General features: G+C 37.5%; 1 protein-coding gene across 2 annotated transcripts in view; it reads left to right on the forward strand.

Annotated features, from left to right (window-relative positions):
* Window positions 1-27,236, forward strand: part of C9H8orf34 (chromosome 9 C8orf34 homolog) — a 336,866-nt gene that overhangs the window by 72,818 nt on the left and 236,812 nt on the right. For both annotated transcript variants that reach the window (XM_027973026.3, XM_042254288.2), the window contains exons 4-5: window positions 15,188-15,316; window positions 25,682-25,710. In XM_027973026.3, coding sequence (XP_027828827.1) covers window positions 15,188-15,316; window positions 25,682-25,710 — 158 coding nt within the window. The remainder of the gene's footprint in view (window positions 1-15,187; window positions 15,317-25,681; window positions 25,711-27,236) is intronic.

The following is a 27,236-nucleotide window of genomic DNA, read 5'->3' on the forward strand; positions in this document are numbered from 1 at the left end:
TATGTGATTTTAATTTAAACAGAGAAAGGAATAGGTAGAAAATACCTTTGTTTGAAAATTTTGAAAAATCATTATGTGCTAACTGGATTCTGAATTTGGAACATTTGTGAAAATAACTGAAATTAACTCCTTGAGGTTTTTTGGTTTGTTTTTTTTATACAAAGACACTTATAAAAAGAATTGTATCAGCCACAAAATTCTAGTGAGAATTATGTGAAGTATTATAAACTACAAATGTTCTTTTAAAATTATTATTGTAGCTAAATTATACTGCTTCACCAGGTTGGTTTATAATATTTGGTCCCAACATTTAAAAAAAGCATACAAGTTTAAAATTTAAATGTGTTGTTCACAACCATATTCCCAGTAATATCTAGTACAGTGCCTGGCTCAATGAATAGTGTCAAATGAAAAAAAAGAATAAAAGAATAAATGAAATCAATCAGTTCTCAGTCTCACATTTCTCTTTCTATCCTTGGAAATGTCTGTCTGTCTGTCTTCATTCTTTCCCAATGATAAATATTAATACATATCCCTAGAGCTTGCTAATTTTAAAGAGCTAAGTCCTGGATCTCAGCACTTAGAGGACAGAATGCTGTAAGGTTTTTCATTTTGCAGAGACTTGGCTATTTATGGATGTTCTGTAGGCACAAAATGTTACTGGTGAGCTGGCATCTAATATCTTTTCTGTTCAGGTACCCTACTCTTAACCTCTGGCTCCACTGGACTATTAGCTTTTTAAAGGAAAATTATTAACACAGTCTCATGCATTTTTAATAATAAACGTGTTATTAAGATTATAGGATTCAGAGTTATTAATTAGAAATATATTGTTTAAACATAAATTGTTCCTGAAATAATAGAATATCTTTTGAACATAGACTGTAGTAAGTCACAGTTGTATGTTATAATATATAAAGCACCACTAGAAAGAAGCACGAAAAAGAATAAATAAAATGTTAATAAGTTTATTAAAATAGGATGCCTCAATGTTTTGATTTATTCTCCCAAAACAAAAACAAGAAAAGACAAAACAGAGAAACAAATAGTAACCTCTTATTGAAATAAGTGCAATCTCTATCCAGGCTCTACAGGCCCTTGAAATTGACTGTATTATTTTAAATGGATTTGGAAAGGCAAAGGACCATGATTTTCTAAAGCAGTCTTGAAAAACATGAACTAGCTTGGAGAATTTACCCTGCCTGGCTTCAAGTCTTTTTATAAAACTGTAGTTATCAAGACCGTGTGATTTTGGAGAAAGGATGGAAAAATAGATCAATTGACCTTAATAAAAAGTTTAAAAAAAGAATCTACATATGCAGTCAAATGGTTTTTCACAACGACATCTAAGCTAGTAAGAAAAGAAACAGTGCCTTCAACATCGGATGCTGCTGCTAAGTTGCTTCAGTCGTGTCCGACTCTGTGCGACCCCATAGACAGCAGCCCACCAGGCTCCCCCATCCCTGGGATTCTCCAGGCAAGAACACTGGAGTGGGTTGCCATTTCCTTCTCCAATACATGAAAGTGAAAAGTGAAAGTGAACTCGCTCAGTCATGCCTGACTCTAGTGACCCCATGGACTGCAGCCTACCAGGCTCCTCCATCCATGGGATTATCTAGGCAAAAGTACTGGAGTGGGGTGCCATTGCCTTCTCCGCAACATTGGATATTCATATGGAAAAATACACTCATTGATTCGTACCTTAATTCATGCTGAAAATCAATCTGAGATGGGTCATAGACCTACAGATGGAAACAAGAACAATGAAATGTCTAAAATAAAACATACAAGTGTAACATTGTGACCTTGGAAAGCCAAAATAGTTTCAGAGACATTCTAGTTACCATGGCTTCATAACAAATCACTCAAAAATACATTTTTTTAGGTTAAAATAACAAAAATTAAGCATTTTAAATTGTGCAATTCACATGGCATTTAGTACATTCAAATAGTGTGCTACCATAACCTCTTTCTTACCAAAACATTTCACCTCAGAAAAGGAAACTGAAACAGTTACTTAATATTTCTACCTCCTCCCAGTCCCTGGAAACTTGCTTTCTCTATGAATTTGCCTGTTTTGATTGGCTGAGGCTGTAAAGAATCTGCCTGCAATGTGGGGACATCTGAGTTTGACCCCTGGGTCAGGAAGATCCCCTGGAGAAGGGAATGGCAACCCACTCCAGTATTTTTGCTTGGGAAATCCCATGGACAGAGGAGCCTGGCACAAAGAATTGGACACGACTGAGCGAAAAGGGGATGACAGATGATGAGATGGTTGGATGGCATCACTGACTCAATGGACTTGAGTTTGAGTAAACTCTGGGAATTGGTGGTGGACAGGGAAGCCTGGCGTGCTGTAGTCCATGGGGTTGCAGAGTCAGACACGACTGAGCAACTGAACTGAACTGAACTGAGTGACTAACACGTTCATCTTAACAGAATCATATGATGTGTGATCTTCCTGTGATTGACTTATTTTACCTAGTGTAATATTTTCAGGTTCATTCCCATTGCAGCAGGTAATAGAACTTCATTCCTTTTTGTGGTTGAATCATATTCCATTGTATAGATAGACTACTTTCTATTCATGATAGCAAAATGTAGAAAAACCAAAATATCCTAAAATAAATGGATGAATAAACAGAAAGTAGTCTATCTATACAATGGAATATGATTCAACCACAAAAAGGAATGAAGTTCTATTGCCTGCTGCAATGGGAATGAACCTGAAAATATTACACTAGGTAAAATAAGTCAATCACAGGAAGATCACACATCATATGATTCTGTTAAGATGAACGTGTTAGTCACTCAGTTCAGTTCAGTTCAGTTGCTCAGTCGTGTCTGACTCTGCAACCCCATGGACTACAGCACGCCAGGCTTCCCTGTCCACCACCAATTCCCAGAGTTTACTCAAACTCAAGTCCATTGAGTCAGTGATGCCATCCAACCATCTCATCCTTTGTCATCCCCTTTTCGCTCGTTTGAATACTCATGATCCATGATTTTGAGGATATACTTTGAAGTGGAAATGCTGGGTCACATTGTATGTTTTAACTGGAGAAGAATTGCAGTTGTATTTTATTGAGGCTGTACTATTTTACATTCCCATCAGCAATATAAAGGTTTTTGGTTTCTCCACAGTCTCACCAACAGTTGTTACTTTCTATTTATAACAAAAATATTATATCATACAAGTGGGTGTGAAGTGTTACTTCGTTTTGACTTACATTTCTATAACAACTAATGATATTGCATGTCCTTTCATGTTCTTCTTGGCTGTATGTATAGATTCCTTGGAGAAATGTCTATTGAAGTTTTTGTTCATTTTTTCAAGTAAGTTGCTATTCTTTTTATCTGCAAGTAGAGTTAGTTTTATTTTTCATTTTCCAATTTTGATGCTATTTATTTTGTCTTCTTGCCTACTTGCTCGGGCTAGAAATTTAATAGTGTTGAAGGTCAGTGATGAAAGCCACTATCCTTTCTTGTTCCTCATCTTAAGGGGAAAACTTTCATTATTTTACTAATCTACATGACGTTAGCTATGAGTTTCTTTTATCATATTGAAGAACTTCCTTTCTACTCATTTAGTGGGAGTTTTTATTATGATAGAATATTGAATTTTGTCAAAAGCCTTTTCTCTATCAGTCAAAATAATGGTGTATTTTAAAATTCATTCTGTTAACACAATTATTGCATTGATTAATTTTCTTATGTTAACTTTTATATTCATGAGATAAATCCCACTTTGTAATGATGTTTAACCTTTTTTAATGAGTTCATTTATTAGTTTTAGTTTTTATTGCATGGTAACAGCTTATAAATACTTTTAAAATACAATTTTTATTTGACATTGGAGTATAGTTTATTTACAATGTTGTATTAGTTTTAGGTATATGGGAAAGTGATTCAGTTATACATCTACATATATCCATTCTTTTTCAGATTCTTTTCCTATATAGGTTATTACAGAATATTGAGTAGAGTTTCCTGTACTATACATTAGGTCCCTGTTGATTATCTATTTTCTATGTAATAGTGTGTATATATTAATCCCAAATTCCTAATTATCCCCTCCCCCCAACCTTTCCCCTTTGGTAACCATAAGTTTGTTTTCCAAATCTGTGAGGCTGTTTCTATTTTATAAATAAGTTCATTCATATCATCTTTTTAGATTCCAAATATGTGATATCATACTACATATGTCTTTCTCTAACTTACAGCATTTGTTATGATCATGTCTAGATCCATCCACGTTGGCTGCAAATGGCATTCAGTCAGTTCAGTTGGTTCAGTCGCTCAGTTGTGTCCAACTCTTTGCGTTATTTCATTCTTTTTTATGACTGAGAAATATCCCATTGTATATACATACTATACCTTCTTTATCCATTCTTCTGTGGATGGATATTTAGGTTAACTCCATGTCTTGGCTACTGTAGTGCTGCAGTGAACATTGGAGTGCATGTATCTTTTCAAATTATGATTTTCACTGGATATATTCCCAGGAGTGGGAATGCTATATTGTGTGGCAGCTCTATTTTGAGTTTTTAAAGGAATATCCATACTCTTCTCCATAGTGGTTTTACCAATTTACATTCCCACCAACAGTGTGAAAGGTTTCCCTTTTCTCAAAACTATCTCCTGCATTTGTTGTTTGTAGACTTTTTGATGATGGCCATTGTGACCACTGTGAGGTGATACCTCATTGTAGTTTTAATTGGCATTTCTGTAATAATTAGCAATGTTGAGCATCTTTTCGTATGCTTTTTTGGCCATCTGTATGTCTTCCTTAGATCTTCTGCCCGTTGTTTAATTGAGTTATTTGTTTTTTTGATATTGTCATGAGCTGTTTGTATAGCTTAGAGATTAATCCCTTGTCAGTTGCTTCATTTGCATATATTTTCTCCCATTCTGTGGGTTGTTGGTTCATTTTTTTATGGTTTCCTTTTTTAATTTTTGTGTGTGTATGTTTCTTTCTTTTTTACTTTATTTTGCTTTATAATACTGTATTAGTTTTGCCATACATTGACATGAATCCACCACAGGTGTACATGAGTTCCCAATCCTGAACCCCTCCCACCTCCCACCCCATATCATCTCTCTGGATCACCCCCGTGCACCAGCCCCAAGCATCCTGTATCCTGTATCGAACATAGACTGGCAATTCGTTTCTTACCTGATGGTATACATATTTCAATGCCATTCTCCCAAATCATCCCACCCTTGCCCTCTCCCACAGAGTCCAAAAGTCCATTCTATACATCTGTGTCTCTTTTGCTGTCTTGCATAGAGGGTTATCATTACCATCTTTCTAAATTCCATGTATATGTGTTAGTATACTGTATTGGTGTTTTTCTTTCTGGCTTACTTCACTCTGTATAATAGGCTCCAGTTTCATCCACCTCATTAGAACTGACTCAAATGTATTCTTTTTAATGGCTAAGTAATACTCCATTGTGTATATGTACCACAGCTTTCTTATCCATTCATCTGCTGATGGACATCTAGGTGGCTTCCATGTCCTGGCTATTATAAACAGTGCTGCGATGAACATTGGGGTACATGTGTCTCTTTCAATTCTGGTTTCCTCAGTGTGTATGCCCAGCGGTGGGATTGCTGGGTCATAAGGCAGTTCTATTTGCAATTTTTAAGGAATCTCCACACTGTTTCCATAGTGGCTGTACTAGTTTGCATTCCCCCAACAGTGTAAGAGGGTTCCTTTTCTCCACACCCTCTCCAGCATTTATTGCTTGTAGACTTTTGGATTGCAGCCATTCTGACTGGTGTGAAATGGTACTTCATTGTGGTTTTGATTTGCATTTCTCTGATAATGAGTGATGTTGAGCATCTTTTCATGTGTTAGCCATCCGTATGTCTTCTTTGGAGAAATGTCTATTTAGTTCTTTGGCCCATTTTTTGATTGGTTCATTTATTTTTCTGGACTTGAGCTGCATAAGTTGCTTGTATATTTTTGCGATTAGTTGTTTGTCAGTTGCTTCATTTGCTATTATTTTCTCCCATTCAGAAGGCTGTCTTTTCACCTTGCTTATAGTTTTTTTTGTTGTGCAGAAGCTTTTAATTTTAATTAGATCCCATTTGTTTATTTTTGCTTTTATTTGCAGTATCCTGGGAGGTGGGTCATAGAGGATCCTGCTGTGATTTATGTCGAAGAGTGTTTTGCCTATGTTCTCCTCTAGGAGTTTTATAGTTTCTGGTCTTATGTTTAGATCTTTAATCCATTTTGAGTTTATTTTTGTGTATGGTGTTAGAAAGTGATCTAGTTTCATTCTTTTACAAGTGGTTGACCAGTTTTCTCAGCACCACTTGTTAAAGAGATTGTCTTTACTCCATTGTATATTCTTGCCTCCTTTGTTGAAGATAAGGTGTTCATATGTGTGTGGATTTATCTCTGTGCTTTCTCTTTTGTTCTGTTGATCTATATTTCTGTCTTTCTGCCAGTACCATACTGTCTTGATGACTGTGGCTTTGTAGTAGAGCCTGAAGTCAGGCAAGTTGATTCCTCCAGTTCCATTCTTCTTTCTCAAGATTACTTTGGCTATTCAAGGTTTTTTGTATTTCCATACAAATTGTGAAATTATTTGTTCTAGCTCTGTGAAAAATACCACTGATAGCTTGATAGGGATTGCATTGAATCTGTAGATTCCTTTGGGTAGTATACTTATTTTCACTATATTGATTCTTCCAATCCATGAACATGGTATATTTCTCCATCTATTAGTGTCCTGTTTGATTTCTTTCATCAGTGTTTTATAGTTTTCTATATATAGGTCTTTAGTTTCTTTAGGTAGATATATTCCTCAGTATTTTATTCTTTTCGTTGCAATGGTGAATGGAATCGTTTCCTTAATTTCTTTTTCTACTTTCTCATTATTAGTGCATAGGAATGCAAGGGATTTCTGTGTGTTGATTTTATATCCTGCAACTTTACTATATTCATTGATTAGCTCTAGTAATTTTCTGGTGGAGTCTTTAGGGTTTTCTATGTAGAGGATCATGTCATCTGCAAACAGTGAGAGTTTTACTTCTTCATTTCCAATTTGGATTCCTTTTATTTCTTTTTCTGCTCTGATTGCTGTGGCAAAAACTTCTAGAACTATGTTGAATAGTAGCAGTGAAAGTGGGCACCCTTGTCTTGTTCCTGACTTTAGGGGAAATGCTTTCAATTTTTCACCATTGAGGATAATGTTTGCTGTGGGTTTGTCTTTGCTGTGCAAAACCTTTTAAGTTGAATTAGGTCCCATTAAAAAATTTTTATTTTTATTTTCATTAGAATAGGAGATGCATCCAAAAAGATACTGCTGCACTTTATGTGAAAGAGTGTTCTGCCTGTTTTCCTCTAAGAGTTTTATAGTATCTGGCCTTATACTTGGGTATTTAATCCATTTTGAATTTGCTTTTGTGTTAGAGAATGTTCTAATTTCATTCTTTTACATGGAGCTCTCCAGTTTTTCCAGCACCACTAATTGAAGAGACTGTCTTTTCTCCATTGTATAATACAGTCTTATCTACCTTGTTGTAAATTAATTAACCATAGGTGCACTTCTGGGCTTTCTATCTTGTTCCATTGATGTATATTTCTGTTTTTGTGCCAGTACCTTACTATTGATTACTACAGCTTCAGTGTATAATCTGAAGTCCAGGGGCCTGATTCCTCCAGCTTCATTTTTCTTTCTCAAGATTGCTTTGACTATTTTGTATTTCCATAATCCTTTTATTATACTGCTGAATTTGATATGTTGCTATTTTGTTGAGCATTTTTGGATCTATTTTCAGAAGAGATGCTGCTGTATTGTTTTAGTATTATGTTCTTGTCTTCTGTGTCAGGGAAATGCTGGCTTTATAGAATGAGTTTAGATGCATTCCCTCCTTTTACATTTTTTTGGAAGTGTTTGAGAAGAATTGATGTCAGTTTTTTAAATGTTTGGTAGAATTCACCAATGAATTTTTCCATTTCATGTGTAGTTTATTGGCATTAAATATTCATAACGTTCTAATTCTTTTTAAAAACAGTTCTGTAAAGTCTGTAGTAATGTCTTGGTTACATTTCTGATTTTAATAATTTGAATCTTCTCCCTTTTTTCTTAGTGAATCTAGCTAAAGGTTTATTAATTTTTAAGCTCTTTCTTGAGATTCAACTTTTGGTTTTGTTGATTTATTTCTGTTACATTTGAATCCTCTACTTCACCTATCTGTTTTAATATTTATTATTTATGTCATTCTGCTAGGTTTAGTTTAGTTTTCTATTCTTTTCTACTTCTTTAAGGTATAAAGGTCAGTTATTGATATGAGATGTTTCTTTCTTTTTTATTGTGGGCTTTACAATTGCAAATTCGCATCTGAGAAACCACTTTTACTGTAGTCTATACATTTTGACTTATTTTGTGACCTGACATATATATGGTCTATACTAGAGATTGTTCCACATGCGCTTGGAAGAAAGATACGTATGACTGTTAGTCTTTGTATTGTTCTCTATTTGTCTATTAGGCCTAATTGATTTATAGTGTTGTTCAAGTGCTCTGTTTTCTTATTGATCTGTTTAGATTTTTTCTATGCATTATTGACACGGAAGTATTAGAGTTTCCAGCTATTATTGTAGAATTCTATGCCATCAGTTATATCAGTGTTTGATTCATGTGTTTGAGGGATCTGCTGTTAAATGTGTATATGTTAAGTAATTGTTGAATCTTGATTGGTTGACCATTTTACCAATATGTAATATTCTTTGTCCTCTTCTTTAACAAGTTTTGTTTTAAAGTCTATTTTGTCTGATACTAGCATAGCCACCCCTACTCTTTTTCATTAATGTTTTCATGGAATATCTTTCAAGCATTATTTCTTCAAATGTTCTTTCTTCTCCTTTTGGGACTACCATTATGTGTATGTTGGTACAATATACAAATTGATAAAGAAAAGTCATATGACATCTCAAATAATATTTGAATGTATTTGATAAAATTTTATAATTCTTACCGTAAAACAAAACTGATAAAGAGACTTTCAAAATAAAAAGATATTTTCTTAGCTGAAGTATTACTTGACAGAAATATTTGTGTAGTAAGTATAAAATTTTTCTAAGTGACTGTTCTTAAAAGAACAAAGACAATAATAAAACGAAAAAAGACCATATTAATAGCTACTAACTTTCACATCATGGGCTTCCCTGGTGGCTCAGACGGTAAAGTGTCTGTCTGCAATGCAGGAGACCCAGGTTCAATCGCTGGGTTGGGAAGATCCTCTGGAAAAGGAAATGGCAGCCCACTACAGTATTCTTGCCTGGAAAATCCCATGGATGGCAAAGATTTCATATGAGATAAATATCATTAACATTCATTACAGAAGATCTTTTTTGCTAAAACTTATTTTAAAATATATACTGTATATTATTTAAGGCCAGTTTTATAAGGAACACAGTAACCTGTTATCCTGTGCAGTAGACTGTGAGCTTGAATAGAATGTCATCTCCATGAGTACTGGGAATTTTATTTATTCACACTGGTTTACTCCTAGAACCTAGGACAGTGTTTTGTGCTATACAAATGAAACAGTTTAGAAGCTGTGCATTTTCAGATAACAAAAAAGAGCACATTACACAATACAAGCTAGTATAGGTACAAAGATCTGCAAGATAATATTATGATTTTAATTTTCAATTGTGAATTGTCACAACTGAAGGAAAATATGACAAAGAGAGTTCACTGAAGTTTTTCCTATGTACTTGAAGCATCTCTACTGTTAGTGGTGCTTTCTGATAGAATGGTTGAGGATAGTCAGTGGAGTCTTGCCAGAAGGGGCCAGAAAAACATTTGTTTATCAATTCCCTATGCATGATAGTGTATACTGATTCTTTTATAGCCATTTCAAATTTGTGATCCAGATGAAAAAATTGAGGTAAGTACATTAACTTCAGTTAAAACCAAAAACTAGAACCAGTTCTCAGTATTTTTATTTATGCTGTTGTATTTGTCAGAGATTTCTCATTTTTTCAGTGTTTCATTTAGCACAGCATACTCAAAGAGAAATAGCTGTATATTTGTTAAAATTTTAGGAAAAAAACGAAAAGACTATACATCTGTGTGAGGTGAGGTGAAGTCGCTCAGTCATGTCCGACTGCCACCCTGTGGACTGTAACCTACTAGGCTTCTCCGTCCATGGGATTCTCCAGGCAAGAATACTGGAGTGGGTTGCCATTTCCTTCTCCAGGGGATCTTCCCAACCCAGGGATTGAACCCGGGTCTCCCACATTGGAGGCAGATGCTTTAACCTCTGAGCCACCAGGGAAGCATACATCTGTGTAGAAAACATAAATTGCATAGATACAAGAGAATTAATGTGGCAATGCAATGTCTAAAAAATCATAGTATGGAAATGCAGAAGGCAAGAGACAGGAAATAATAAATTCACTATAATCTACTTTAGGTACATCATAACTATAGTACTGGGAAATCTCCTGACATAAGTGAAGGTAAAGTACTTGGGAGGAACTTTCAGGAAAGAATACTAGCATTTACTAAACTTTTAGAAAACAGAGTTAAAAGATCTAAATAATTGAAATTATTTTGATTCAAAAGAAATGGATAAATAATATATCAAGTCATTTGGAGGAAATAGTAAATTTATTATTTGACCCACAGATAGAAACTATTGGTGGAGATATCAGGGTTTAATTAATTTTGATTTGATTAATGTTGTTCAAAATAGGCCCTGCTCAGTATACAGTAGGCTGTTTGTGAAGTAGTAACCTCTTTATGAATGAATGGAGCATGACCATTTATATGGTGCTGTGGATGGGTTCCTGCTGTGCTCTGGGGATGTGTTTTATCTCAGGGATAATTATAGGCTGTCCCTAATCTCAGATTGTTTCACCTCATATGGATCATATTAATATTCAGTTGTTTATACCATTCTATTATTATCCATTTCTCCTGAGGACATTTTTTAGACAATATATTTAAACTGTAGCCCTGAGTTTTAGTACTAAGTATTACCTAAGCAAGGTTTTTAATTCATCAGAAACCTTAAGAGATTCTTACCTTGAGTCTGTAAACTGGGCTGATGACTCCCAAATCATCTTCCGTTAGTTATTTCAAAACATCTTCTGAAATCATCCAGTGTAGTTGATTAGACAGTGATTATCCTGTGGCCTTCCTTGTCCTAGATTTGGATCCCATGATAAACTGAATATCACAAATGTAGCACATTTGTCCCAAGCTACAGAAATACAGAAAGAAATTTGTCTTAGTTTCTCTTGACAGTTCCTGAGGGAAAGAGCTTGGATGTCGTATCATTTCTCTACAGTGCTGCATATAACCTCCCCAAACTCCATGGCCTTAAACAACAAATTATAGTTTCTCAGGGTTCAGCAAATTGGCTGCGCAGTTCTGCTGGTCTCATCTCAATTTGCCCAAGAGGGCATTCAGGTGGTGTTCTGCAAAGTCTGCTGGGGTGGGCAGTGGGGCATGTCTCATGATTATCTGGGGAGGTTGATTGGGACTGATTTTTTTTTTTAAAGACTATGTTCTTATTTTTTTATTTGAAGATATCTTGATAGGATATGGTAATTTTCAGAAAAGTTAGATAATATAATGATGCAGATTAGATAAATTACTTTTAAAAAGGCTAACAAAAGTACCAGTAAGTGTTTTGAAGGATCTGGTACAAGTACAGTTTTCTCTGCCTCCTCTTCGGAGTTTCTCTTCCCTGTGCCTGAGCTTGTCCCCTGGGAACTCCTGGGGTATTGCCTGTGGGGTAATAGGTGTATGCTTGAAGGTGTTTTCTAGAACCATTGATCACAATCGCTGCTTCCCCTCTCCACTGCTTGAAAACTGGGGTGCTGATGTCAGCTGACGTCTCCATCCCAGAGTCCCTTAAACAAAGAAACACAGGAGGCACATGCATGTTTTTAGTTTAAATGTATTTAAATTAAAGAAGTCATGACTTCTTTAATTTAAATAAATCTTTAGATATTGCTTATAATGACAATGAAAAAAATACAAACGTAGAAAGATAGATCCTCTCCCATCAGCCATTTCCTATTCTACTCCCTTGGAAATAGTTTGTATCTTTTCACATCCTTTGAAGCAATTTACATTCTTTTACATCCTTTTCTTTGTATAAACTAACATAAAATATGTGGGAGTTGATTTGCTTTATGAAACTGGCTTTAAACTGTACACATTCCTAAGCAACTTGTTTTTATTGTTTTAAAATGTATTATGGATGTATCTCCATGCAATTAACTTAGATCTGTGTTATACATTTTCATAAGTATATACCTATACCATAGTGTAAATATGCCATAATTTATTTCCCTGTGAAGTACATTTAGTTTTATAGATTATTTGCAGAGTTTTACAACCATTAACTCTTTGGTGAAATAAACAATTGTCATGCACTTTATGATAAAATAAACCTTTGTACATATATATATAACTATGAGAGTTTTCATTTATGTATTATAATTTGTCAGAAATAAGATTGCTGAGTCAGAGGGTCAGTATATGTTCTATTGCAATAAATATTTCTGAATTACTTCTAAAAAGGTGGCTGAAAAAATTTTTCAGTAGGTTGAGAGTATTTTTCCTATAGCCTTACCATGTAAATATTTTTAAATTATTTTATTTTTATCGAACATAGACATATGTGGTATAAAGAGCAAACTAATGCCATAAAGCAAGTGTCCTTCTGTTCTTCCTGTTCTGCTTCCAATGTGGACCCATTTTTAACTCTTAGATGTTTCTTTTGGTACTCAGATCTATATATCTAAACATAGAAAATACTTGCATAGTTCTCTTTTAGCTTTTAAATTTGAAGCATCATCTCTTGATCTCTTCTAAGACATTATGCTTTATTCCCAAGGCCCATCACATTCTCACAGTACAGGCAGGCAGATATTTCAAATGATGTAGACTCTGCACTGATATTTTTATTATTGTGTTAATTATCCTTTTTCATAGTAGAATCGTAGGAAAGCCAACTTTTATTTTGTTTCTAGAATCAATAATTGGGTTGTTTTCTGCTTGCTTTGCTTTCTCTGTACCCATCACTAATGCTTCACCAAAACGTGCCTTAAAATGTCAACACTCTCAATAACTAAAACACATCATGTTCTTCTATCTTACTTTAGTTTACATTTTATACTTTATTTCATTTAAAAATTCTTAGAGACTTCTCTCCTGTGGTCCTTTGTTCTCTTGCTCCAGTCTTAACTCCTTAGTTTCCTTTTTCTCAGCTGTCTGCTGAGACCATTGTTTACTGTCATCCTGAGGCTTACGTTTTCATTCTTCTTATGGGGGATTATGTTTCCTGAATCTCAAGTCTTTCCAGTTTGGGGTTTACTTGTTTATTTTGGTGGAGCACCTCACACTAGGAACTTTCTGAGAGTGCTTGCCAGGTACATTTTCTGAGTCCTTACAAGTATCTTGACTGACTCCTTGTGCTGTGCGCCAGGTCGCTTCAGTCGTGTCTGACTCCGCAAACTTATGGACTGTAGCCCTCTAGGCTCCTCTGTCCATGGGATTCTCCAGGCAAGAATACCAGAGTTGGTTGCCATGCCCTCCTCCAGGGGATTTCTTGACCCAGGGATCGAACTCTCGTCTTCTATGTCTCCTGCATTGCCAAGTGGGTTCTTTACCACTAGCACCACCTAGGAAACCCGATTGACCCTTAAAGTGTAAAGTGAAGTCGCTCAGCTGTGTCTGACCCTTTGTGACCTCATGGACTGTAGCCTACCAGGCTTCTCCATCCCTGGGATTCTCCAAGCAAGAATACTGGAGTGGGTTGCTATTTCCTTCTCGAGGGGATCTTTCCAACTCATGGATCAAATCCAGGTTTCCCACATTGTGGGCAGATGCTTTACCCTCTGAGCCACCAGGGAAGCCCATTTTAGTTGGGTATAAAATTCTAAGTTAAACAAATAAATAAAATTCTAAGTTAGAAGTAATCTTCAGTTAAAATTTTGAAGGAACTTCTCCTGTGTCTTTTGGGGCCAAGCATTGCTGCTGAGAAATCAGATGACAATTTGATTTGCTATTTTTGTCTCTGAAAGCTTTTAAAGATGTTTTCTTTATTACCACTGTTGTAAAATTTTGTGATAATGTGCCTTGAATTATGGGCTTCCCTGGCAGCTCAGCTGGTAAAGAATCCACCTACAATTCAGGAGACAATGGTTCAATTCCTGGGTTGGGAAGATTCCCTGGAGAAGGGATAGGCTACCCACTCCACTATTCTTGGGCTTCCCTGGTGGCTCAGATGGTAAAGAATCTGCCTGCAAAGTGGGAGACCTCAGTTTTTTTCCCTGGGTTGGGACGATCCCTGGAGAAGGTAAAGGTTACCCACTTCAGTATTCTTGCCTAGAGAATTTCATGGCCTGGCGGGCTACAGTCCATGGGGTCACAAAGAGTCGGACATGACTAAGTGACTAAGCACAGCACAGCCTTGCATTATACTGAACATTTAATGGATCCTTCTAATCTGGAAGGCAGTTATGTTTTTCTATTCTTATTATTTTGGCATTGGTCCTCCTTGATTGATACTTTAACGTTTAAATGGTATGAAATGTCCACTTTTTTGACATCTCTATCTTCAAGGCCTAGGTTTCAGTTTTCTCTATCTTTTTAAATCCACTTATCACTCATCAATTCATTTTGCATCTTCCTTAAGAAATGTATTGTCTTCTCTCTTTGTTTAACCAATTCTTTGACAAAAGAAAAATACCATAATATAATTTTAGTGAGAATTTGAGGGAAAGTGAAGGTAAATATAAGTATGCAGTCTTGTTTTATCAGAAGACAGCAAGAATGTCTTAAAATCATTTAACAAATTGCTCATGAAGAAGGTAGCAGTTATTTTTTAAGTTGCTAAAACATAATATAATATATACTTTGCTTGTGTTGTTCCCTAATTTATATGAATTACTAGTGTTAAATCAGTACCTGAATTTTCTTTTTTCTATAAACACTGTCACACTTCCTTTACTTGTTTAGTTAAAACATTTCTTAAAATCCAGCCTCATAACTTCCCTTCTGTTTGCTCACAAGAGAACTATTTCCAAAAACCATTTTTATTCTGTGCACTGATCTTGAGACAATCTTTCACATAATGATGAATAGTAAGTTTTTATCTTTCTGTAGCATGCTTATGAAGTAATCATTTTTTTTAAACATAGTGCCAAGGTCAGTAGATCATCCTAAGTGGAACTGGCGGACTAAACCAGAAAGCCGTGATTTTGATGAATTGAACCACATCCTTCAAGAGAGCAAGAAACTGGGAAAAGCCCTTGAGAATCTCTCTCGAAGTAAGTTCATTTACTTGATTGTAATTGGAATTCCTAACCAATATGAAAGTAGAAACATTCATTACCATTACCAATAACCTACTTCCAACATCCTCATTATAATTTCTTGAGAGCCTGCAGAGTTCTAGAGCATGAGATTGGATTTGAGGACTGATCATGTGTGTTACATAGATTCATGGGAAGACCGGTTATATAGAGTAGAAAGAGCTATAGATCCCTCCCCACAATGGCTGTTTGATTCCAATCTCCCTCCACGGCCTCTGTTCATTACCCAGGTCAACTGTAAACCTAATGGCATCATATTCATTCTTCTCTTTTGAACCCTGTTATTATGTGTCATCTCAGTTAATGCACAAACCTGTTGCTTCCATTAGTTTTTGATGTCTCTAAACTTCTTAATAGTGACTGGGCCAGATTCTTCTCAGAATTCTCTCAGAACCTAGCAATATACCTTTTTATAAAAGCAGTGATCTGTAATCCAAGGGCCTGAGTTAGAAGTTTTGCCTTCTATGAGGTTAATAACCTTAGATAAATCATTAACCTATCATTAAACCTGTATGAGCCTTGGTCCTCTCATCTCCAGATCAGGAAGACATGGTTCCATCTCCTTCTTCTGATGGGTGGGAATGTTTAAAATGATATATTTCAGATAGACAAATATTTGATTTGATCAATGCATTCTATATATATAGTATAGTATATACATAAAGTATATATTTGTATGTAAATATATATGTATGTATACACTTTGCAGTTTTTGTAGGAAGTTCAAAGTATTTCTGTCTTTCTCTGGTTCTTAAATATATTTCAATATTAAAAATTGGGCATCTCTGGAAACATATTAATGCTATAGTCTCACTAAAATTTTCTTTTGGTATGATATCATGTTAAAGATTCATATTAAAGTAGAATACTAGTAAATTCTAATAGATTATGTTTTAGGATCAGTCTGTTTTTTAAAATAGCAGTGTTACTAGTTTCTTGATATTTTTCCAAGTTAAAAATTTCCCTTAGCATATTTTGGGAGAATTGTTTATATAAATATCTATGTGTTTATATATTATGCTATACTGTAATTATGTATTTGTATACTGTTTTATGTTTTTTTTAGAAAGATTTAGCTTTTTCATACTTCTTAATTTATAATTAATTAGAGCCACTAGGTTTTTTATTTAACCTTTGTATAGTAAGCCTGTCTCAATGTTAACTTGGCTTCTGATAGATTCTCATAATTTTGCCATTAGTAGGAACTCTTTGGTTGAGATTCAAGAAAATCCTGTTTTTGGCTAGGTTTACTTTTGGACCAAATAATGATAAAATGAGTTTTCAGCTAATTATTATGTTCATGAAAAGAACCTTGTCCATTAATATGTCAGAGGCTTTAGTGTGTGTGTGTGTGTATGTGTGTGTGTGTGTGTGTGCGCGCTTTTGGTGTCACTTGATCATTATAAAGGGGCTCTGTTTTTTGTAGCAGTAATGGTGATGTTTATGTGGGGTAAGGGAGCAGTTGGTCATGCAGGGTGAGGTTGCTTATTTCTCTGGGTAAGTTTCTGAGTCTCTTTTGGAACAAAAGCCTACTTTATTGGATGACTTGAGTTTCTATGATTTTTGCTATCTGAGATTTAATATTAACTTCTTGTCTTAGGTCCAACATGTGTCTAACTATTCGGTTATCAGTTCACCTGAGATGATCATTGTAAATTAGTAGAAATATCCCCGGTGGCTCAGCGGTCAAGAGTATGCCTGCAGTGCAGACGATGAAGGAGTTGTGGGTTTGATCCCTGGGTCAGGAAGATCCCCTGGGGAAGGAAATGGCAACTCACTCCAGTATTCTTGCCTGGGAAAGTCCATGGACTGAGGAGCCTAGTGGGTTACAGTCTGAGGGGCTGCAGAGATTTGGACATGAGGGAGCACGCATGAGCACAATGTTTATTTAGTGATCTTGCTGCCCAGAATTGAACTATTTAATCTCAAACTGTTCATCCATCTTCCTGAAGCTAGATGTCAATTCATTCCTGTTTGATCTTGTTTGACTTTTATAACAGACTAACTTGATAACTCTTTCTCTAAAATAGTGGTGACTTTATTAACCATTGTTTTATTTAATAGGAAGACTTAGGGAATGGAATCTTTCCTCCAGTTATGGTCAAAAGGAATGTTCATTGTCTTATTATCGTGAACTGTTTTCCTGTACCACAGGAAAGATTGGAAGTTTTTAGTGAGTGCCTAATTTTCATACAGTCTCTGATAGAATTCTCTCTGGCAAGGCTGGTCTTTGCTTTATCCAAGTTTTACTTCCTAAAAGATAATACATTATTTAAAGTATTTGTTATTAGTAGAGATTGACAGTAAAAAATTGTTTATATCCCTCAAAATACTAGAATTATCTCATCTCTACAGCTGTCAGCTTATACAGACTTAAATGCAACCCCCCTCCTTCCTTCTCTCTCTCTTGCTCTTTCAAATAATAACAGGAAAGATTTGAAATTCTCTCCAGTTTGCAAATGTACCATGCTCTTTTTCTGGCTTTTTGCAAACCTTTCAGCATAATGCTTTATCTTACAGTCAGACATGACCTGTGACCCTCTTCGTGCTGTGTTCCTTACCTCAAGGTAGATATGTTAGAATAGTTTCAGTGGCCTGGAATGCTACCAATTATTAGCTTCATGACCTTGAGAATAAACCTTACTATGTTTCTGTCACCTTTACTGTAAAGTTGGAATAATCACGGTACTATTTCTGAAGGTTTTATGAAAATCACATGAGATTTTGTGTCTAAAGTGTTTAATATTGTGCCTGGTATGAAATAACTGCCAATTAAACATTAGATATAACTGCCAATTAAACATTATATAGGGGGCTTTCCTGGTAGGTAAGCTGGTAAAGAATTTGCCTACAATGCAGGAGACCCTGGTTTGATTCCTGGGTCAGGAAGATTCCCTTGGAGAAGGGATAGGCTACCTACTCCAGTATTCTTGGGCTTCCCTGCTGGCTCAGATGGTAAAGAATCTGCCTGCAATGTGGGAGACCTGGGTTCGATTCCTGGGTTGGGAAGATCCCATGGAGGAGAGCATGGCAACCCACTCCAGTATTCTTGCCTGGATAATTCCATGGACAGAGGAGCCTGGTGGGCTACGGTCCATGGGGTCGCAAAGAGTTGAACATGACTGACTGATTAAGCACAGCACATACAGCACATACAGCACAAACATTAGATATAATATTCCATTTCTATTATTATATAACAGATTACCAGAAACTTAGTACCTTTAAAAAGTAAAAATTTATTATCTTACTATTTTTGTGTTTTGGGAGTTTGAGTGCAGGTTAATTGGGTCCTCTGCTCAGGGTCTGGGCAAGCTGAAATTAAGGTGCTGGTTGGGGCTGGGATTACTCCTGGACTTGGGTCTTCTAAGCTTATTCACACTGTTGGTCCAATTCAGCGCTTGCTGTTGCAACACTGAGACCCCTTTTTTTCCTCATTGGCTATTGGCCAGGAGTGTTCTCAGCTCATTCCCAGGTCCTTCCCTTGTGGTCTCCTCCTCTCACAACAACAACAATGAACTGTTTCTTCCTTGAGGCCACTGGGGAGCACCTCTCTGAAGCTTTGCCGTCTTTTAAAGGGCTTATCTGATTAGGTCAGGACCACCAGGATTTACTTCTGATTTACTCAGTCTGCTGTTTAGTAACCAAGCCAAGAGAGAGATACCCTTTCATCTTCAGTGGTTCCACCATGCAGACTCAAAGGGAAAAGACCGCCCAGGGGTGTATCTTGGGAGCCGTCCTAGATTTCTGCCTGCCACAGGTATTATTAGTGTTATTGCTATTTATCCCTGACAGCCAATAACATACTTCAGCTGAGCCTTGCCAAACAGATATGTAACATGAGCCACACATGGGATTTTATATGTTTAAAATAGGCACATTACAAAAAAGCAAAAAAGAAACCTATAAAATTAATTTTAATACAATATTAACCTGCTGCTGCTGCTAAGTCACTTCAGTTGTGTCTGACTCTGTGCGACCCCATAGACGGCAGCCCACCAGGCTCCTCTGTCCCTGGGATTCTCCAGGCAAGAACACTGGAGTGGGTTGCCATTTCTTTCTCCAATGCATGAAAGTGAAAAGTGAAAGTGAAGTCACTGAGTTGTGTCCAACTCTTCGCAGCCCCATGGACTGCAGCCTACCAGGCTCCTCCATCTATGGGATTTTCCAGGCAAGAGTACTGGAGTGGGGTGCCATTGCCTTCTCCACAATATTAACCTACTACATCTAAATTATTATCATTTAATGTATATTCCATCTAAAAATTATTATTGAGGTGTTTTATATTGTTTTTCTTTCATGCTGAGTCTTCAAAAGTCTGTTGTGAATTTTATTTTATAGCACCCCTCAGCATGGACGAGTCACATTTCAAATGTTCGTTAGCCATCTGATGAGTAGCTCCCATGATGAACACCACAGCTCTAACTGATGTTAAAACAAACACACACAACCTCCTCTTGAGGTTGAGTTCCCTCGGATAGCATCAGAATTCCTTCTTCCTCTTTCATCCAAGTTTTCAAAGAGAATAGTTAATGCGCATCTTCTCCGCCTGCTCAGATTCCTCTCACTCCTCAGTGTAATTATTGGACCTGTCATTCTACTCAGAGTTTTCTCACTATGGTCACCACCAATTGAATCCAAATTATCAAACTCAGTGGACACTCTTTCTCATTTTCAAAAATTGCTTTGGTCATTTTAACACCACTGATGACTCTGTCTTCAAACCCTTGATGTTTTAGTTTCTGGGACCTGGCCCTCATTTGATGGTCTTTGGGTGCCCTACATGTCATTTCTTGTAGGTTTCATTCTAATACACCTCTTTCTTTCCTGCTGCTATAGATGTTTTTCATCCTCTGCTTCTGTTCTTTCAAATGTTCTCTGTGTCTAGCCTTCTCCTCCCTCACAGATTTAACTATCACCCCTACACAGCTAACTCAAATGAGTGTATTTCCCATCCGGACTGTTTATGTTTTTTTTTTCATATTTACTTACTTTCAGTTATTTTTTTCTTTTTATAATACCTTTATTTTTTATTTAAATTTATTTATTTTAATTGGAGGCTAATTACTTTACAATATTGTATTGATTTTGCCATACATCAACATGAATCCGCCACGGGTGTACACGTGTTCCCCATCCTGCATCCCCCTCCCACCTCCCTCCCCGTACCATCCCTCTCATTTTATACAAGGTGGTGGTATCCCACTGCCATGTCAAAGTCAGTTTATCTAAGTAGATCATACTTCCTTCTTTACCACTACTTTTCTTTACGTGCTTTATCTTAGCTGGTGACACCTACCTACTGGTTCAGCCAAACTGGACTCATCTTTCTCCCTAACCTTTTTTTTTTTATTTTTTTTTTTATTAAGATTTTTGTGATGTGAGCCATTTTTAAAGTCTTTGAGTTAGTTACAGTATTGCTTCTATTTTGTGTTCTGTTTTTTGGCCGTGAGGCATGTAAGGATCTTAACTCTTTGACCAGGGATCTAACCCGCACCCCATGCATTAGAAGGCAGAGTGTTTTTAAAATGTTTATTATTTATTTATTTTTGGCTGCACTGGGTCTTTGTCGCTATGCACTGGCTTTCTTGAGTTTTGGCGAGCAGGGGCTGTTCTTCATTGCCGCGAGTGGACTTCTCAGTGTTGCAGAGCACGGGCTGTAGGCACATGGGCTCAGTATTTGCTGCTCAGGGGCTTATTGCTCTGCGGCATGTGGGATCTTCCTGGACCAGGGATTGAATTCATGTCCCCTGCATTCTTGGGCAGATTCTTAGCCACTGGACCACCAGGGAAGTTCCTCTCTCTGTTTTAATTCCCAAGTCTTGAGATTTCCCCACTCTCTTGGGGGGCATCCCAGGTGGTGCTAGTGGTAAAGAACCTGCCTGCCATGCAGGTTCATAAGTGCAGGAGACATAAGAGACGTGGGTTCAGTTCCTGGGTCAGGAAGATGCCCTGAAGAAGGAAATGGCAACCCACTCCAGTATTCTTGCCTGGAAAATCCCATGGACAGAGGAGCCTGGCAGGCTACAGTCCACGGGGTCGCACATAGTTGGACGCAACTGAATTGACTTAGCAAGCACGCACTCTCTCTTGGGTGTGATTCTCTTCTCTGCCCCTATTAGTACCCTGTAATTCACACTCAACATCACTGACCAGACCATTGGTTTATCCATTTACATGTTCCATTTTTATTTCATTTCATTCCTGCTCCATGACAGGAAAAAACCAAGTGTAGTCCTTACCTGAATTGAGCCTGTGGCTGAAGGGCTTGCCATAACTTTATGTTAGGGGAGTCTCATGGCCAACATCTCTGTGGCTTAATACCATGTAAGTCTTCAGTCATTGCACAGAGTGTGCCTGGTGCTGGAGAAGACTCTTGAAGAGTCCCTTGAAAAGCAAGGAGATCAAACCAGTCAATCCTAAAGGAAATCAACCCTAAATACTCTTTGGAAGGACTGACTCTGAAGCAGAAGCTGAAACTTCAATACTTTGGCCACCTGATGCAAACAGCTGACTTATAGGAAAAGACCCTGATGCTGGGAAGGGTTGAAGGCAGGAGGTGAAGGGGTCGACAGAGGATGAGATGGTTGGATGGCATCACAGATTCAATGGACATGAACTTGAGCAAACTCAGTGAGATGGTGAGGGACAGGGAAGCCTGGCATGCTGCAGTCCATGGGGTTGCAAAGAGTTGGACATGACTTGCTACTAAACAACAACAGAGTGTGATGGGGATACAGACTGTTCTATCCTGTTATTCTCCCATCTTTAGCACCTGATCCAAGGGGCCTGCATGCAGGCAGAGACAATAGAGGATTACAGGGGTCGTTTCTAATGTTTCGAAGTGGAAGTGCACGAATAACATCACCTACCTTCTACAACTGACTGCAAAGGAGGCTGGGGGATGTAGTCCAGTTTGTGAGCCCAGGAGAGTTGGAAAAGTCTGAGGCATGAATAACCAGTCCTCTCCACACTCTTGTTTTTCAGTTCTTCCAAACAGCCCTTACTCCAGTCAGTGGGCTGGATCTACAGTGAAAACCTGATACCATTTTTTGCAGACATTCAGTGGCTCCTTAAAACCTCATAGGAACTTTCCTGGTGGTCCAGTGGTTAAGACTTCACCTTCTAATGCAGCGGATGCAAATTCAATCCCTGATTGGGGAGCTAAGATCTTACATGCCTCTTGGCCATAAAACCAAAACATGAAACAGAAGCAACGTTGTAACAAATTCAATAAAAGCTTTAAATATGGTCCACATTAAAAAAACTTTATGAAAAAACAAACTCATAGAAGGTTCTCTATGCTCTGACCCTTAGTCACGTGTCTGTATCATCTCTCATGACTCATCATCAGGCCGTTTATGCACCAGTAACAGGGGAATTTTTCACACTCACTGATGTTCTTCCCTTTCTCATATTTGCTTATGCTGCGCCTGTGTCCTGACATCTCACTCCTACTCACCCCAGGCTAATTTCTACTCCTCTCTTCAGTCTCAGCTCAAATGCCCTTGATGATTTATTGCTGCTGTCTTTCTTGGGACTGGGTTTTGTCCCCCTCTTTCTGTGTTTCCATGCTTTTCTCTGTGCACACTTACATGCTGTGACCTACTTTCAGAGGTTTCTGGACTCTGCACTGTGGGGAGGCAGGGGAACCCAGGACTTGGACTCCCCAGCATGTAGTACAGTAATTAGCATATAACTCAGTCATAAGAATTTATGCTTTCAAATTGTGGTGCTGGAAAAGACACTTGAGCGTCCCTTGGACTGCAAGGAGATCAAATCAGTCGATCCTAAAGGAAATCAACCCTGAATATTCACTGGAAGGACTGATGCTGAAGCTGAAGCTGAAGCTCCAATACTTTGGCCACCTGATGCAAAGAGCTGACCCACTGGAAAAGACCCTGATGCTGGGAAAGATTGAGGGCAGGAGGAGAAGGCGGGGTGATAGAGGATGAGATGGTTGGATGGCATCACTGACTCAGTGGACATGAGTTTGAGCAAACTCTGGGAGATAGTGAAGGGCAGGGAAGCCTGACATGCTGCAGTTCACGGGGTCGCAAAGAGTCAGACATGACTTCGCGACTAAATGAGACAGAAATCTGTTAAAGGATTATGCCAACGACGAGTGAACCCAAAGCTTTTCTGAGTCTAATCTGTCTGAAGGGAGGCAGTGATAGGATGGGTATCTTTAGTCCATTTAGACATCAATCTGCAGTTTGCAGTTCAGGTGCAACACTGGCTGGAGCTTTTCCAGGGAAAAATGTCCGGCTGTTGGGAAGACAGAGGGCTGATATTTTATGCTCTGTGACTGATAACAGCTGTCCAGAATCAATTGAAACAACAACAACAACAAAGAACTTTTTTAGTGCATCAATCACGAACATCCCGCGAAAGTCTCTTCTGACAAAAGCCTGAGGAGTTAGAGGATAACAGCCTCTGAGTGAAAATGAAAGCAGATAATGGGGCAGTTGTTTTGTTTATTTATCTAGTCTTCAGACATTTCTGTGGGAGTGTGAGGTGAACAGCCTTTGCATGATACGGATATGGGAATTATTAGTATATAGGGAAAAAGAGCCCACCCACTGGCACATACATCATCAACCTTCGAGATACAGGTAGAAAAGTGATCTAGTTGAGAACACTGAAAAGGAGTTTTCAGAGAGATAAGATGAAAATCGAGATAGAAGTTTTAGAAAAATCAAGGATGGAAAGTAGTTCAGAAAATCTCTCTGTCTGAAGTGGCAGATAAGTTGGTAAAAAAAAAAAAAAGGAGAGAAAACATATTCATTGTGTGTAGCCATGTCCAAGGTATGTTTCCATTGTTTACTGCCATGGGAGTTTTAATAGGAAAGGTTTGAAATTAAGTATCTTTTATTAGAGAAAGAAAAATAGATAAAGAAATCATGACACAGTCAAACAATGGTATACTTTATTTTTTTAAACTCTTTGAAGGAATTTGTTTATTTTAATGGTCCACTTTATACTATTTAAAAATGATAATGTAGAAAATATTTACTAATATAAAAATATGTTTTATACACAAAACAGATAACAAAATAGTGTGTGCCTCCAAATTTGTTTTATACGTGCATAGAGCAGCATAAAGCATTTGTATGTATATTTATATATGCTGATAAAATTATCTGAAAAATTCACAAGAAGCTTTTATCATTCTTTGTCTTTAACGTGTCTTCATAGCAACCTTTTTCTTCATCTTCGTTTTCCACTGGTAAAATTTCTTGGCCCTGCAAAAGCTCCTGATAACTGCTAAATGGACAGTGGTCAGAGGCTGCAGGGACTAGCTCTTGAGTGAGGCTTAAGTTCTGTGTGACAGGCATTTTGATAATACAAGGCCGGTAAGGCCTTTTGACTTACTTGCCAGTTCTTGGCTGCACTCTAGGTAGGTGAAGTATTACTGCTGTCTATATGAATAATGGATTCATAAGTCTGAGATGTGCAAAAAAATTTTTAAGATCAACTGGTAACTTTCTAAAACATGAGTGAAGAAACTCTTTGCAGGGCCAAGGCAAGGAGAAGAGTACCCTTGGTATTTCAGGAAAGGACTTACTACCCCCGCCCCGCCTCCGCCCCGCCCCGCCCCCGCCCAAGGAGAAGGTCTTTGTGAAGGAGACGAAGAATAGAAAATGTCGGGCCGCATTTCAAGAGACTGGAGTTAACAGAGTCTGTTATCACAGAGAAATAAATTAAGGACTAAAACTTTTATGTTACTAACTTAGAACAATTTTGGAAGAATAATAGAGACAAAAAATTGGACTAAGGAGTGTGTGTATAGAAGGGGAGCTTGTGAAGAGGAATCTTGATCCATTGGCCCCAAGAAGCTGTTGATCTCAGGGAACATGGAACATAATAGTTTAAGTTCCCCTGTCTATGTCCTCATCTGGAAAATAAGGGAATTAAAATACATGATCTTCAACCATCTTTCTGCCTTAATTTTTTAGTATTCTAGGAATCTGAATCAGTTCTTAAAAAAGAACACTGTTGTAATAAGCTGCACTTGATTGTCATTACCACATAAAGACAATTTCTCTACCGTCGTCTTTGCAAGTTTGTTCTGCATTTAACAAGCAGTATAGTACTTGTTTTTTGTTGCATCATTTCCATTGTTTCAGCAGCTGTTATAGTTGTCTAAATTCCTAATTTGTTTTCATCAGTAGAAAGAAAGTACCACATTATTTTGAAGTACCCTTAACAAGAAAAAAATAGAATGGAAACTATATTAGCTCTACAAATAGAACTTTTGTTTTTAAGACTGGGTTATTAAGGATTACTTCTAAAACTTTTTTGTCTCTTGATTCCCAGGTATTGCAATTTCAGATGAGCTCGATAAGGTACGTTGAACTATCCATCTAGTGAGAATAAAATATAGAACTTATATTTGAATCTAATGTCTAAATGAAAGAGTTTCTGAAACATAAACTGTTTAAATTTAATTTATTTGGGTGCTAACATTTGAAAACTTTCAAAGTTTTATGCTTTTATGAAAGTTAATGCATGAAATGTATGATATCACCTTTTCTTCTGAGTTGAGAGTTTTAGAATTTAGAGAAAATGGAATCACTGTAGTCACTGAACTACTATACTAATAATGAAAACTAATATTATATAAACTGGGTTCTGCCTGTGTCTATATGATAATGAGAAGACACATACATTTGTAGAACTACCCTTTGGAAACCATACTAAGATTTTTTTTTTTTTAATAATTCTAAGATGCCAAGGGAATATACCCCTTGGACTGGGGTGATAGTTGTGAAGGTGGTGAAAAGTGATGTGATTAGGAATATATTTTAACAGTAGTGTGGATGGAACTTGGTAGTAGTTCAGTGTAGAAGAAATCAGTCAATGGTGAGTCCTAGGTTTGGGAGATGAGCAAGTAGGTAAATTTTGGTGCCATTTAGCAAAATTGGAAAACCTGGGGAAACAGCAAATTTTGCAGGGTGAGATAGCATCAAGATTTCTCTGTTGGATTGTTTAGTTTGTCTATGTAACATATTTGTATGAGTTGTTGCTCATGAGGGAGGTTTAATTTGAAGTTATGCATTTAGGCATCTGAAGGCAATGGTACCCCCCTCCAGTACTCTTGCCTGGAAAATCCCATGGACAGAGGAGCCTGGTGGGCCACAGTCCATGGGGTCACTAAGAGTCGGACACGACTGAGCAACTTCATGTTCACTTTTCACTTTCATGCATTGGAGAAGGAAATGACAACCCACTGCAGTGTTCTGCCTGGAGAATCCCAGGGATGGGGGAGGCTGGTGGGCTGCCGTCTATGGGGTCGCACAGAGTCAGACACGGCTGAAGCGACTTAGCAGCAGCATTTAGGCATCATTGAAATAGAAGTTCTCATTTTTTAAATCTTAGAACCCCTTTCAGTTCAGTTCAGTTCAGTCATTCAGTCGTGTCTGACTCTTTGCGACCCCATGAATCGCGGCACGCCAGGCTTCCCTGTCTATCACAAACTCCTGGAGTTTACTCAAACTCATGTCCATCGAGTTGGTCATGCCATCCACCCATCTCATCCTCTGTCGTTCCCTTTTCCTCCTGCCCCTAATCCTTCCCAGTGTCAGGGTCTTTTCCAATGAGTCGACGCTTCGCACGAGGTGGCCAAAGTATTGGAGTTTCAGCCTCAGCATCCGTCCTTCCAATGAACACCCAGGACTGGTCTCCTTTAGGATGGATTGGTTGGACCTCATTGCAGTCCCAGGGATTCTCAAGAGTCTTCTCCAGTACCACAGTTCAAAGCGCCAATTCTTCGGTGCTCAGCTTTCTTCACAATCCAACTCTCACATCCATACATGACCACTGGAAAAACCATAGCCTTGACTAGACAGACCTTTGTTGTCAAAGTAATATC

Source organism: Ovis aries, chromosome 9, assembly GCF_016772045.2.
Source record: "Ovis aries strain OAR_USU_Benz2616 breed Rambouillet chromosome 9, ARS-UI_Ramb_v3.0, whole genome shotgun sequence".
NCBI classification, from domain to species: Eukaryota; Metazoa; Chordata; class Mammalia; order Artiodactyla; family Bovidae; genus Ovis; species Ovis aries.